At 44.4% G+C, this 12,941-nt stretch overlaps 1 protein-coding gene across 1 annotated transcript; it reads left to right on the top strand.

Annotated features, from left to right (window-relative positions):
* The first annotated feature begins 1,380 nt into the window (after positions 1–1,380).
* Positions 1,381–10,198, top strand: LOC120842773 (ice-structuring glycoprotein-like). Its single transcript, XM_040213948.3, has 2 exons — positions 1,381–1,432; positions 9,484–10,198. The coding sequence occupies exons 1-2, from the start codon at positions 1,421–1,423 to the stop codon at positions 10,072–10,074; spliced, it is 603 nt and encodes a 200-aa protein (XP_040069882.2). The 5' UTR covers positions 1,381–1,420; the 3' UTR covers positions 10,075–10,198.
* The last annotated feature ends 2,743 nt before the right edge of the window (positions 10,199–12,941 follow it).

The following is a 12,941-nucleotide window of genomic DNA, read 5'->3' on the forward strand; positions in this document are numbered from 1 at the left end:
ATGATGGCGCTCTTTCTGCTGGGTCGAGGGTAGACATGTACACGTTACCTACAAAAAGTAACAAAATATCGTTACTCCTTACTCGCTCAAAAAGTAACTAAGTACGTTACTTTTTACTGATTCTCGAGAGGAACGCGTTACTTTACCTCAAAAAGCAACGAGTTACTTTTCACGTTACTTTAATGAAGAAATACACAACTGTTTTTGTTTCATGGTTTATTGACTTCTTTTTAGTAGTCGTTGCACTTAAGCCGTAGCTGTCTCTCGAAGTTGTTTTCAGTTATGTTTCCCTGCTTCCTTGAAAATACAACTCCGGCAACACCGAAGAGTCGTAATACCGACGCGCTCGAAGGAACGGCAGTGTTGTGTTTCAGCAAGAGCTTGTGGATCGGGGATTCCTCTCTCTCTTGTGTTCCTTCTACTTCCAAAGTTCGAATTTGACAATGGACTATGCGCCTTCCTCCGTTGGCGACCTCCGGGTTTACACTCGGTCCGTACTCGGTTCTAGAAGGTGCAACCAACGAACCTTAGTGTAGTCGCTGCGTGAAGGACATTCCCAGCTGTAGAGTTCCGTACAGCAACGTTTATCGCTGGACACGTCAGTCGAACTGTTCGACTGACGTGTTCAGCGATATACTTTGTTGTAATGTCATACTGTTTCGTTGTTTTTCGGGTTGCCCACCTACCCTTCTCGCAATAGACACATACTCAGGCTAGAATAAAAAGGAGCCCGTTCAAGCAGTGTTGTACACATTATTGCTCAAAAGTAACGAGACACCGTTACTCGTTACTTGGCCTTAAAAGTAACCAAATATGTTACTCGTTGCTTTTCTAGAAAAGTAACTAAATACGTTACGCGTTACCAAAAATTTTAACTAGGTAGAAGTAACACGTTTCTTAAAACGCGTTACGTACATGTCTGGTCCAGGGTGTAGTTTCCGGTCGAGGGAGTTGACGTTGACACACGAGCTGTCACGCAGTGGGAAGACAGATGAGTCACCGCTATTGCGTCCATAGCACGTAGGCACACATTCTGAGGTGACGCTCGGGAAGGCAGAGTAGGGCAGGGAGCAGCACACGTGTGATGACGGAGGAAAACACCTGCATATTGAAAGCGAGTGGATGAGTTGACTGTGTCGCAGCACAGCCGCCGAGCCATCCCGACATGTCTGCATATTAATTACATTTTAACTTCTACAGAATATGTCTAGACTACATGTCTGCATTTTAATTATAATCTGTCTCTTTTTTTTCATAATTTTTGTTGTAAGTTTACATTCGCGTGGCTGAATATGAAGACAACTCGCCGTCCACCGCCAGGGTTATTTTTCTATATAAAACAACGCGAGCGCACCGAAACCCCACGTGCACTATCACACTTCAGCCAAGACACTCCAAAGGGACCAACCTACTGAAAACCATGACGACTCTGGTGAGATGCATCAGTTTTGTATATTCTGCTTTTTAAATTATCTACGGTGTTTTGAACTTATTTGCTTATCAAAAAGATTGATTTTTGTATTTTTGAATTTTAATTTAATCTACTGAATGCGACATTCAGTATCTGAAAATATACTGAATGAGACATTCGGTATAAAAGATTTAGGAAGATATCGAATTACAACACAGACTTGCCACTTCAATTTATCATTTACATTTTAATTTAAAAGTATCTAAATGCACTAATTGGCGAAGAACGATCCTAAAATCGGGGTAAAATATACCTGCCATGTCGCAATTTTTAGACGTTGGGAGCCTCAAAATGCCATCTGGAATTTTGGCTGTTACTTATATTTGAGGAACTAAACTATAAACGTTGTTATATTTCACGCCTACTTAGGACGAATGTTAAGTTATTCTTGTAATAATAATAATAATAATATTTATTCACAGGAAATATATACAAAAACAGGGATCTGGCCCACAAAAGCAGGGGTGTGCTTGTGTGTGGGGCCAGGCAAACGACGGAACGCATCGACATGAGGAAATCGGAATCAAATTGCACAACAGAAAAAAGGCACTTAGAAGTTATGCAGTTAGACATATTACAATTAATTAATTAAAGAATGACACCAGGTTTTAAGTTTGAATTTTTTTTTAAGGATGTCATAGCTATTAAAAATTGAGGAAGTCTATTAAATAATGTTGGAATATAATGATTTCTTGTTCTTTTTCCGTAGTGGGTGTATACTTTCGGGACAACATATCTTTCTGTATGTCTTAAGACTCTGGTTTTGGCCACTTTATTCTTAAAAGTCTTATTAAAAAAAGTTTTACGTGATTGTAGCAAAGATATGAAATTTTTCAAAAAATAAAATACCCAGCTTTGCCACCTTTTCCTCCATTTCTAATGTTTCGTACCCAGTTCCATAGGTGATATGGTTCACAATCTGTTTTAATACCCGATCTATCGCAGTCATTTTAGAACGAGAACAATGACCATATACAGTGATACCGTAACGCAACGTCGATTCTACTAGTGATCTGAAAACTAACAATCTTATTCTTAAAGAGCTGACAAATTTTAATTTATACATGTTGGCAGATATTACACGCAAACGTTTTATTATGTAATATATTTGTTCATTCCACAACATGTGCTCGTCGAAATAGATGCCTAGGTATTTAACAGACCTGCTATACGGCAGAGGCAAACAGTTGCAATTATGACAATGAGCTGTATGAAGGAGAATACATGGAGACAACTGAACACGTTTATGCGGATTACGGAAACAGACAAGCTTAGTCTTAGGAACATTCACAGAAATCATGTTAACAGCAAACCAAAGCAATAATGTATCAACGTCTTTTTGAAGTAGAGAAACTGAGTTTTCATAGTTATCAGATGGTAGCAATAACACTGTATCGTCTGCATATTGGAAAATTTCCGAAGCAAAAGGCAAGCAACCGAGATCGTTGGTGTAAACATTATATAACATGGGTCCCAATGTACTACCCTGCGGTACTCCACAATCGACTGAAATTTTATTACTCACGTGGTTCATAATTTTTACCATTTGAAATCTATCCGTGAAATAACTCTCGAAAAACTTAGAAAACGGACCTCTAAACCCTAGTTTTTCTAGTTTTTGTAAAAGTAAAGAATGGTCAATGGTGTCGAAAGCCTTTGATAGGTCAATTAATAGGGCTAACGCGGTTTTGTTATTATCTATGGCATCATGAATGTAGTCAGAGAAGTCCTCAAGCAATGTTAGTGTACTCCCTTGCTGACGGAAACCGTATTGAGTTTTGCTTAGTAAAGAAAATTTTTCACAGAAACTGCTCATAGCCATATGAACCCATTTTTCAATTATGTGCATCAGCACAGGCAGGATAGATATAGGCCGATAACTTCCAAGGTCTTGTTGCTTTCCCTTTTTATACAGAGGCCTTATAATAGATACCTTAAGCTTTTTGGGGATATCACCGGTGTGGAGAACGTCGTTTATTATTTTAAGCAAGATTTCTTTTAGTTTATTAAAATTATAGCGTATATCTCGAATTCTTATCTTATCAATGCCGGGAGATTTTGTCAAAGACATAGAATTTATAATCATTAGGAGGTCATGCTCTGTCATATCTGGAAGGTAAGCTGAATTAGCGCAAGTGACTGGGGTTGTAATACCTTTTGATGGTACCACGGGTATGTTACTTTTCAGTTTTTTTACTGAGTCAATGAAAGTATTGTTGAAGGATTCCGATAGGCCCTCCCATGAACTTGATCCACGGAAGTGTTTCAGAATAGTGTCATCAATATTATTCCTCGTTTTTCGACCTGTTAGCTGGTTTACAAGTTCCCATGTTTTCTTCGAGTTCTTATTGGCCGCATTGAACTGGTTAATACAATATTTCTTTTTTGCTAAACGTATTTTTGATGTAACCCTATTTCTAAATTCGCGAAATTCTCTTTTGAGGAGGCTGTCAGCTGGATTTTGTTTGCATCTGTTCCAGAGTCTCTCTTTCTGGTGGCACAACTCTAATATTTCATCGGTTATCCAAATATTTTCTGCTTTTCTTCTTTCCAACTTCACCCTTTTCGTAGCTTTCACGTAAATATCATGAAATTTGTCAACCACAGTGTCGTAGGCAATGATGTGATTGTAGTCTAAAAGTGATTTCCAATCAAATTGCTGAATAAGGCTGTCAATGAGCTTACTGTTTAAAATAGTCCTATAGGCTTCATCCGGCGTTGAATTTTCGCTTGTGTTTTCTCCTAGGACTAAAAGAACCGTAATGTAGTGGTCGGCTACTTTTTGTTTTATTACACCAGAGAGTGAGTGTAAATTAGAAATTCGAATGATTATGGGATCAATACATGACTTCGTAAGTTTCGTTTCATAATATTCTTCCCGCGTATAATTATTAATTGTGTTTTCTAAACCAAAGGAGGCAAGAGTGTCCAGGTAGCGTGAGACTCCCGGCCTTGCCTCATCTAAAACGTCAATATTAAAATCGCCCGCAATAACTAGGTGCTCGTTATTATCATATTTCTTAAGTGCTTCAGAAAATTCGTCGCAGAATAGTTGCACATTGGAACTTGGTGGCCTATATAGGGCAAATATCACGTAGGATATATTAATTTTATATATCCTGACAACTAGTGTTTCTGCATGCTGGAATGAGACATCTAAATTATCTGAACACCATGCATCGCTTACAAACATGATTAAGCCACCACCCCTTCTCCCCTTTCGGCACAAAGAGTGGGAGTGGAAACCCGGTAAAGTAAACCATGTGCACGCTGACTCATCTGTATTTACCTCGCTCAAGATAAGTATGTCAAAGGTTTGCAATCGGTTAGTCATAAGCATCATCAACTGATCCCAGTGCTTATGAATGCTTCTTACGTTTAAATGCACTAAGCTTAGCCTGTGATCCTTGCAACCTTCTATTTGCATCAACTCAGTTACGTGAGTGTCCCAAAATCTGAAAGATTCAAATGAGGACTCCATTATTACCTAATTTTCACTAAGTCCCGTTCACTTTCAATATGAATGACAGCGGATCCCTCCTTTTGCCGAACAAAAATTTTCCCGTTCCTGATCCACGTAAACGTGTAACCCTTGTCTTTGGCGTATCTCTTTGTTTCCCACAGTAAATCTTTAGTGTTCGAGTCAAGTTTTCATTGATGTAGATTCTTTCATTACGAAGGGTAGATCGCTTTTTTGCCCAGCTATCCCTTGTATTCCTGTCTCTGAACCTTACCAGAATAGGTGCAGTTTTGCCTTCTTTTGTTTTCAGCCTGTGGGCTGCCTCAACGTCTTGTAAAGTTAGCTTAGGGAGTACCAGTTTGGAAGAAATGTGGTTAAGTATATCTAGGAGGTTTTCGTTGGGCTGCTGGCTTACTCCGTGAATTTCGATGTTTTGACGTCTAGAATACTGTTCAGCGTTATCAACCGCTACTTTGAGCTGACAGATTTCAACGTCTCTTTTAGCTATCGATCCTTCCAGCTCACTAACTTTGTGCTTTAATTCACTTATTGCTGCATTTTGGCTTTCTAGTTTAGCAATGAGCTCATCTTGCCATGCTGACTGTGCATCCATAGCTGCTTCAATCCCATCAATAGTCTTTCTCTGGTTTTCTAGTTTGTAGATCAGCGCGTCACTTTTCCCAGTCTGCGACTCTAGCGATTTTTCCATAGCATCCATTCGATTAAGAACGGCAGTCAACTTTTGATTGATCGATTCGTTTTGCTTTAGTAGCCTCTCGAATCTAAGATCATGTGCCAGCCCACCCGATGACTGTCCAGAGCTTCCGGGAGGGGTAGACTGTCGCTGTGTGTGGATTTTACAAGTCTGACACTGCCATTCCGTCCGATCCTCTGGACTCATGGCCTTCAAGGCATTCTTTGTCACACCGGAACATTTACCCACATGATACACGTTGTAACATTCAAAACACTTTAAGGAGAGGGCGTCCGATGCGACTGGTTTCAGACAGGACAGGCAATCTCCTTGTTCACCCATTTCAAACTAAACACAGGCAGACTAAACACAGGCAGACCGGCGAAATGAACCGCGGAAGTCGCACAAAAAAAATGAAGGATAGTAGGGCTTACCTACGAAACGGACATTTCAGTGCCCGTAGCCACGCATTTCGCCGGTCTGCAACGTGTCGCACAGCGACAGGGTCTTAAGTAGGCAAAGGGCTCCGATGAGGCTGGTCACGTTGGCGGTAGATGGAATCGGCACGCGCCGTGGTCCGCTGATGACGGTGCAGATAGGTGACGATATCGATCAGGGGCTTGTTCCCGAGTTGTTAAAGACGCCTTGCCCACCGCAGCGCCGTGTCACCGTGAAGCCAGATGATCACCTACGAAACGGACATTTCAGTGCTCGTAGCCACGCATTTCGCCGGTCTGCGAAATAGAAACATTTAATCTAAAAATTGCTCTTTGTTTGCTTGTAGCAATAATAAACCATATATTCTTTTCTTTTAAGCGCGACGGGAGTCCGGGCGAATATATCTAACAAAACACAATCCGCTGTCAGAAGCAGTATAAAAAATAGAATAAGATCAATCTTAATCCTCTCGTTTTCCGTGAGTTCACGACGGCATAGCTTCTTTACACAATAAAAAAATATGTCGAGTATTTTATTCCGAAGGAACACACAAGATTGCTTAAACCGGGTCACTTCCTTCAGCTTTTTTTTTTCTTCTTTTTTTTTTTTTAAGCTGATGGTAGACAAGATGCATTTCTTATCAGATATACGTAGGATTCCGTTTTTCTGTGTTTATTTCTCCTGAAATTAGCAGCTTGGTTTTCGGAGTTAAGTATCCGCTAAAAAGTCTGGGCTTACCGGAGCTTATTTCTGTTAGTTCCTTAATTCTCGGAAATCCGGAGTTTAATTTCATTTTGTGGCCAATTTTTCAAAATTTAAAATTAAAATCAAAAGTCGCGACATGAACGTACCCTACATTCATCAGAACTCACCTTTATCGAACGGTATTTAGTCAGCTGTATTTGGCATTGGCGCATTACTATTGGCAATGCTAACTATTCCACCACAGATGTTGCAAAACGTGTTGCCTCCATAAAAGTCGCTACTCTAAAATGACTAAACTCCTGGACGTGGTCGCTGGGAAGTACGGGAGCTTCAGCTGCACTCTCCCTCCATTGAAATATGCGGGTTCATAGCTATCACTTAAAAACAAATGTACCCCTAGTTCCTCTAACGAGCACACAAATAGTGTGGCCCAGACTAGAAGTTTAAACAACGGCTTTGGTCGTGGCAACGACAACAAACTTCAACGAGCTAAAAGTTAACCCATTTTTGTCAGTGGCCCAAGACTAAAAAAAAAAAAAACTAACACGCTCCTCTCAACAGTGACCTTGTGATTTTATAAAATGTATTTGTAAAATACCTCGTCTTTTATTTTCATCTTTCCGTTGTGAACTAGAATTTCGGAGTTTTCTTGAGAGCAATTTGGCGGCGAACGTTTTCTATGGATTTATCCGATAACACGGAACCTTAGTTAGAGAAATACGCATGAAAAATGTACGCTTAAATATTATCGCGCGTCGACAATCTCTTTAGAGAGTTCAACACATAAAAGGGAAAAGTTCACATAAAGACATACGATATGAAGTGGGATCTGCTGGGTCGTGTGCACGCAGACCTCTTAACATGTATTGCTGGCCATTCACAAAAGTGCTGTACTCCATTTCAATTATGTTGTACCGGAGCGAAGGCTAGAACCGCGAGCTCATAGCGTTGGCAGCTGTCCTCAATGCACGACAGCTTGTGCCGCCCTGACTGTGCCCTAGAGCAAAGAGCTCGCGCTGTTAGCCTTTCCTGCGATACATAAGAGGTGAAATAGAGTATTGTTGGTGATTATTACGTTCCTTAAAAACGGGAATAAAATCATTTGCCTCGTTCCTCCTTAATCGGGGAAAGGGTTCCCGTTACAGGTTCCAGGGGTTAGCAAGGAACATTCGTAAGATTAGAACGTGTTGTTAAATTAATGGTAAATTTTCTTTTTTGAATGAAATAATAGTGCTGGATAATTTAGGGACAAAACGAATCTGTCGAATGAAAATATTCATACAGAACCATGTATCGAGTCCCGACGGTCACATTTGTTCCCGTTTTTTTTTGTTTTCGATAATCCCTCGGGCACTTCCCCATCCCTTGAAATCAGAGGTTGAAATGAACGATAAGAAGGCCTAAAGGCCTAATAAAGTCGGGTAAATTTGCAGTTAAATATAAAAATAAATGAGAAACGAGTCTTCGTTCCAGTACCACCGATGCAAGATGGAGCGATGGCGTTCCTCCTAAGAGGGACGCGTACCGGGAACGCGGTTCCGTAAAACACTGGTGCATTTTAGGTACACAATAAAATAGCGCAAAAAAAAATAGAGACAAGAAAGTAGATAGTCCACGTGTCCCTTCTGTCAATTTTCTTGTTTTTGACCATTTTGCGCTATTTTATTTGTACCCCATTGTAAATTATTTGTGTCTCTACCGGTGACTATTGTCACGGAGTAAACGCTGTTTCACATGTTGCGATCTTTATTTGAAATCGGTGCGATTTGAGTAAAATGTAGATTAAAATCGCAGTCGCGCTGTCGCAGCGGCTCTGCGACTGGTTTTGCAAGGTTGGTATTTTATGGCCGAGTCGGTGCGATCGTTTTCTCGTCAACCAGCCGTTCATTAGCCAGCTTTCATCCGCGATAGCTGCGTATTCAAAAATAAATTTAGGCACCTAAAAGCTTTTTGGTTTAATGCTTGATTATTCGAAATTTCTGGTTACATGTTGTATTCGTAAAACATTTGGCCTTATTACAACTTTTCTTTTGTATTTTAGGCAAAGTCAAACGCGTCGCGTCCGTGTCCGCTGAAACTAGAAGAGCCGGCCGCGCCGACAGAAATCGCGCGGTTGTTGGAGCATGTGAAACCTAACATTGCGATAGCACTCGCAGCGTCGGCTGTAGCACCGATTGTTTTTCGCACAGTCACTGCATGTAAAACATGGTTAAGGCGAAGAGGCGATAAATAATGAACTGACAAAAAAAATTTAGTTCGCAAACTTGTGCCAAACAAAACAAAGAAGGAGCGTCGAGACAGCAGAAAGCGGGCAGCGATTTGGCGGCGGAACAGGAAGCGAGAGCAAGACTGACTCTACGAGGCCACGGGCAGCTCCTTAGCTAGAGTGCTTCGGCATCGCAACAATTTGGCCCAGAAGGTTCAAGCAACGGGCGTTCGGGTTGAGATTGTACAGTCACTTTCGTGAACAAGAAACTAAGACGAAACGATAAAAGTTACGCCCCGAGTAAAAGAAACGCGAGTCCTCAAGTGTTCTGTGACCGAGCGCTGCTTGTTCGGCTCTTCGCGCTGGAATATCGGGCCGAACATTTTTTTTTTTTTCAAATAGCATACGAAAACAAATAATAGCCACTGTATGCAAAAATGTAGACTTTGATATCGGTTCAAAAACGTCGCATTGCAACTTGTTAAACTCACCTTGGAATTCTCCTGCAGCTTCGTCTGACTATCCTCATCGTGGCTGTTGCCGGCGTGCTCGGAGGCTCCAAAAGGGCGGCTAGGGCGGCTACGGCGGCTACAGCGGCTACGCCGGCTACGGCGGCTACGCCCGCTACGGCGGCTACGCCAGCTAGGAAGGCTAGGGCGGCTACGGCGGCTACACCGGCCACGCCGGCTACGGCGGCTACGCCTGCTAGGAAGGCTAGGGCGGCTACGGCGGCTACACCGGCCACGCCGGCTACGGCGGCTACGCCTGCTAGGAAGGCTAGGGCGGCTACGGCGGCTACACCGGCCACGCCGGCTACAGCGGCTACGCCAGCTAGGAGGGCTAGGGCGGCTACGGCTGCTACACCGGCCACGCCAGCTACGGCGGCTACACCTGCTAGGAAAGCTAGGGCGGCTACGGCGGCTACGCCGGCTACGGCGGCTACGCCAGCTAGGGCGGCTAGGGAGGCTAGGGCGGCTACGGCGGCTGCGCCGGCCACGCCGGCTACGGCGGCTACGCCAGCTAGGAAGGCTAGGGCGGCTACGCCCGCTACGGCGGCTACAGCGGCCACGCCCGCCACGGCGGCTACGGCGGCTGCGTAGCCGACAACTACGGCGGCTACGGGCTTGCATACGGAAGCAGTCTGCGCCATGGAGGAGTGTACAGCAGATACGGCGGGCTCGGATCCTACGGCGGACACGGAAGCTTCTATGGTTGAAATCCAAATGAAAACGCAGAAATAAATAACGTTTCCCTTTCTAACAATGCTTTTGATCTCATATTACTCACCACAACACTTTTAGAGTTTACCGATACGGCCCTGTTACGGTTTCAACGAGCAGATTGCATATGGAACTTGCAAATTGGCCCTAGGCTTCGCACTCCCATAAATACGATGTAACTATTTTTCAGTTTTATAACCCTGTGAAAATATCCCTGCACTTTTCCAGGTCTCGATAGCATCATCAGAGTGACTTTTGATCAAAATCGGTGCCCCTTTTATGGACGCAACTTAACCCAAACCAGACTGCTCGAGCGACATCGATGGGATATCCATAGCATGTTGTAGCATATCTCAGACGTCCGAAGGGACACATTTGCTTTAGGAGAATGATTGAGAATGACCATTTACTTCAGTATGAGCCGCGCTCGATTGTCTTCAGGGGGGTGGTTCCTATCCCACAACTACGTCATCAAACTTTGATGACTGAAAGACTGAAATAAATATTCCCCTTTATCCTCGCAATTTCACCGCGGAAAAAAAGCCTTTGAATCTGCGGTGGTATGTGTGAGTATACTTGGGCCAGACTAGGACCTGTACGCCTCTCCGAAGTCATGACCATCCCAACCCGATATCATTTCGTAAAACCCTTTAAAGCGTCCACAGTGTTTCCGTAACGTGCATTCCACGCCATCAAGATCGCCGTTCTTTGCAAACAATAGGTAGGAGGCGGATCTGAAAATGCGGGAACTTCTGCCAGGTCGGAGCCCTCGATGATGAATGGTGTCCAGCATCTCGAGAACCGATGCCCGCGCGGTGCCGTGCACAATACACCCATAATCAAGTTGGGGCCGTACGACCGAGCGGTAGATGCGCAATAAACAACACCGATCAGCCTCCAGGACACGTGCTACAAGACCCTTAGTATATTAAGTGATTTCACACATTTCATTTTGAGGCTCTTAACATATGGAATGAAAGTCGTTTTAGAGTCAAATATAAGACCTAAAAACTTGCGTACGTTGTTTAGTGCAATAGGAACTTCATACATAATTAAAGAAGCCTTAAGCAAAACTCCGCTGCGAAGAGAGAAGTACACACAAACCGTTTCCTCAGGAGAGAACCTAAAACCATCAACATCTGCCCTTTTGACCCAATTGTTGATCGCAAGTTGATGTCGACGGTCACAGATGGTCGGATTACAAGATGAGACTGAAATTTGTGCGTCATCAACATGGAGCGAGTACTGAACAAATGTGTAGAGACCGGCGACCGTCGAGGCCAGAGAGGAACGAACACACACACGCGCCTGGTCCGGGTGGAACGAAACAAGTAACTTCCTCTGCCTCTTTACTCCCTCATATATATACAACCTAATAGTAGCGACCCCTACCACAACATTCCCCTTTCTCAGAATTATCCTTCGTGGATGAACACATCAGGACATACTACCTCACTACAAGTTCAGTCTCTTTGGAGCTACTACTCGACGGCCAGATCTCGTGCGTCGAGGAGTGTGGATCCACACATTCGCTGGTGCCTGACTTGCATCAGCTCTCGGACTTGCCCTTGGCTCTGCGGGAGCTTCCTCGGCAGAAGGCTGCGAAGAGGGAGTTGTAACCAGGCTTCGTTGTTCAGAACCTTGGGGTTGGAGGCCATTGGCTCCATCGGCCGCAGGAACCGGCAGAACCGGAGCTGGCAGGCCGGGAACAGGCTCCGTAGGTTGGCTCCCGAAAGGAACCAGGTGTCGCCGATTTCTCTGCAATACACCCCGCGGAGTTTCGATGACATAAGAGCGTGGGCGTTGTGCTCGGCTAAGCACTTGAGCAGGGCACTGTGCGTCGGTCACCCACACATCTTCGCCAGGTGAAAGTTCCCTGAGCTCGCGCACTCCATGACGACGGTCGAAGTCGGAAGCTTGGCGTCGCTTCGCCGCGCTGTCCCGCTCCAGAAAGACCTGTGACTTCGGCCATGCCGGCTGGAGTTTCTCGGCAGCCTTGGGTACTTGGGTCCGGAGCTGTCGAGCCATCAGCAGCTGAGCAGGGCTAAAACCCAAGACGCCAGGAGTATCTCTAAAGACGAGAAGTGACAAGAACGGATCGTCGCCTTTAACCAAAAGGTCCTTCACTGTCCGGACTGTACGCTCCACTTCTCCGTTTGACTGCAGAAATTCAGGACTGCTAGTGACGTGCTTAAATCCGTAGTCTTCCGCGAATCTGGCGAAGTCGTGGGAGGCAAACTGTGGTCCGTTGTCACTTCGAAGTACCTCAGGGATCCCGAAACGCGCCATGACACTTTTTACTGCAGAAATCACGGCTTGACTTGACGTGGTTCGCAGTGTCATTACTTCAGGATATCGTGAGTGATAGTCCACCATCAGTAGAAAATCTTGGCCGTTTAAGTGGAATAAATCGACTCCCACCTGTTGCCAAGGTAGCTCTGTTGGAGGCGACGTCATGAGAGGTTCAGCCCGCTGTACCCTCGTCGATGCGCAGCGCTCGCACTTCTCGACCATGGTTTTGATTTGATCGCCGATACTGGGCCACCACACCGAGTCTCGAGCCCGTGCCTTGCATCGGTTGACTCCTTGGTGTCCCTCGTGAATGGCCTGCAGGACCTCAGGTCGCAGCAATGCAAGAATAACGAGGCGTCCTCCTTTGAGAAGCACACCTTCACAAACGGTTAGTTCCCCGCGGTAGTTCCAGTACTTCATTAGGTGACACGGAACCTTGGTCTTCTGAGGCCAAC

This window comes from Ixodes scapularis, unplaced genomic scaffold (genome assembly GCF_016920785.2).
Source record: "Ixodes scapularis isolate PalLabHiFi unplaced genomic scaffold, ASM1692078v2 PGA_scaffold0__279_contigs__length_252992795, whole genome shotgun sequence".
NCBI classification, from domain to species: Eukaryota; Metazoa; Arthropoda; class Arachnida; order Ixodida; family Ixodidae; genus Ixodes; species Ixodes scapularis.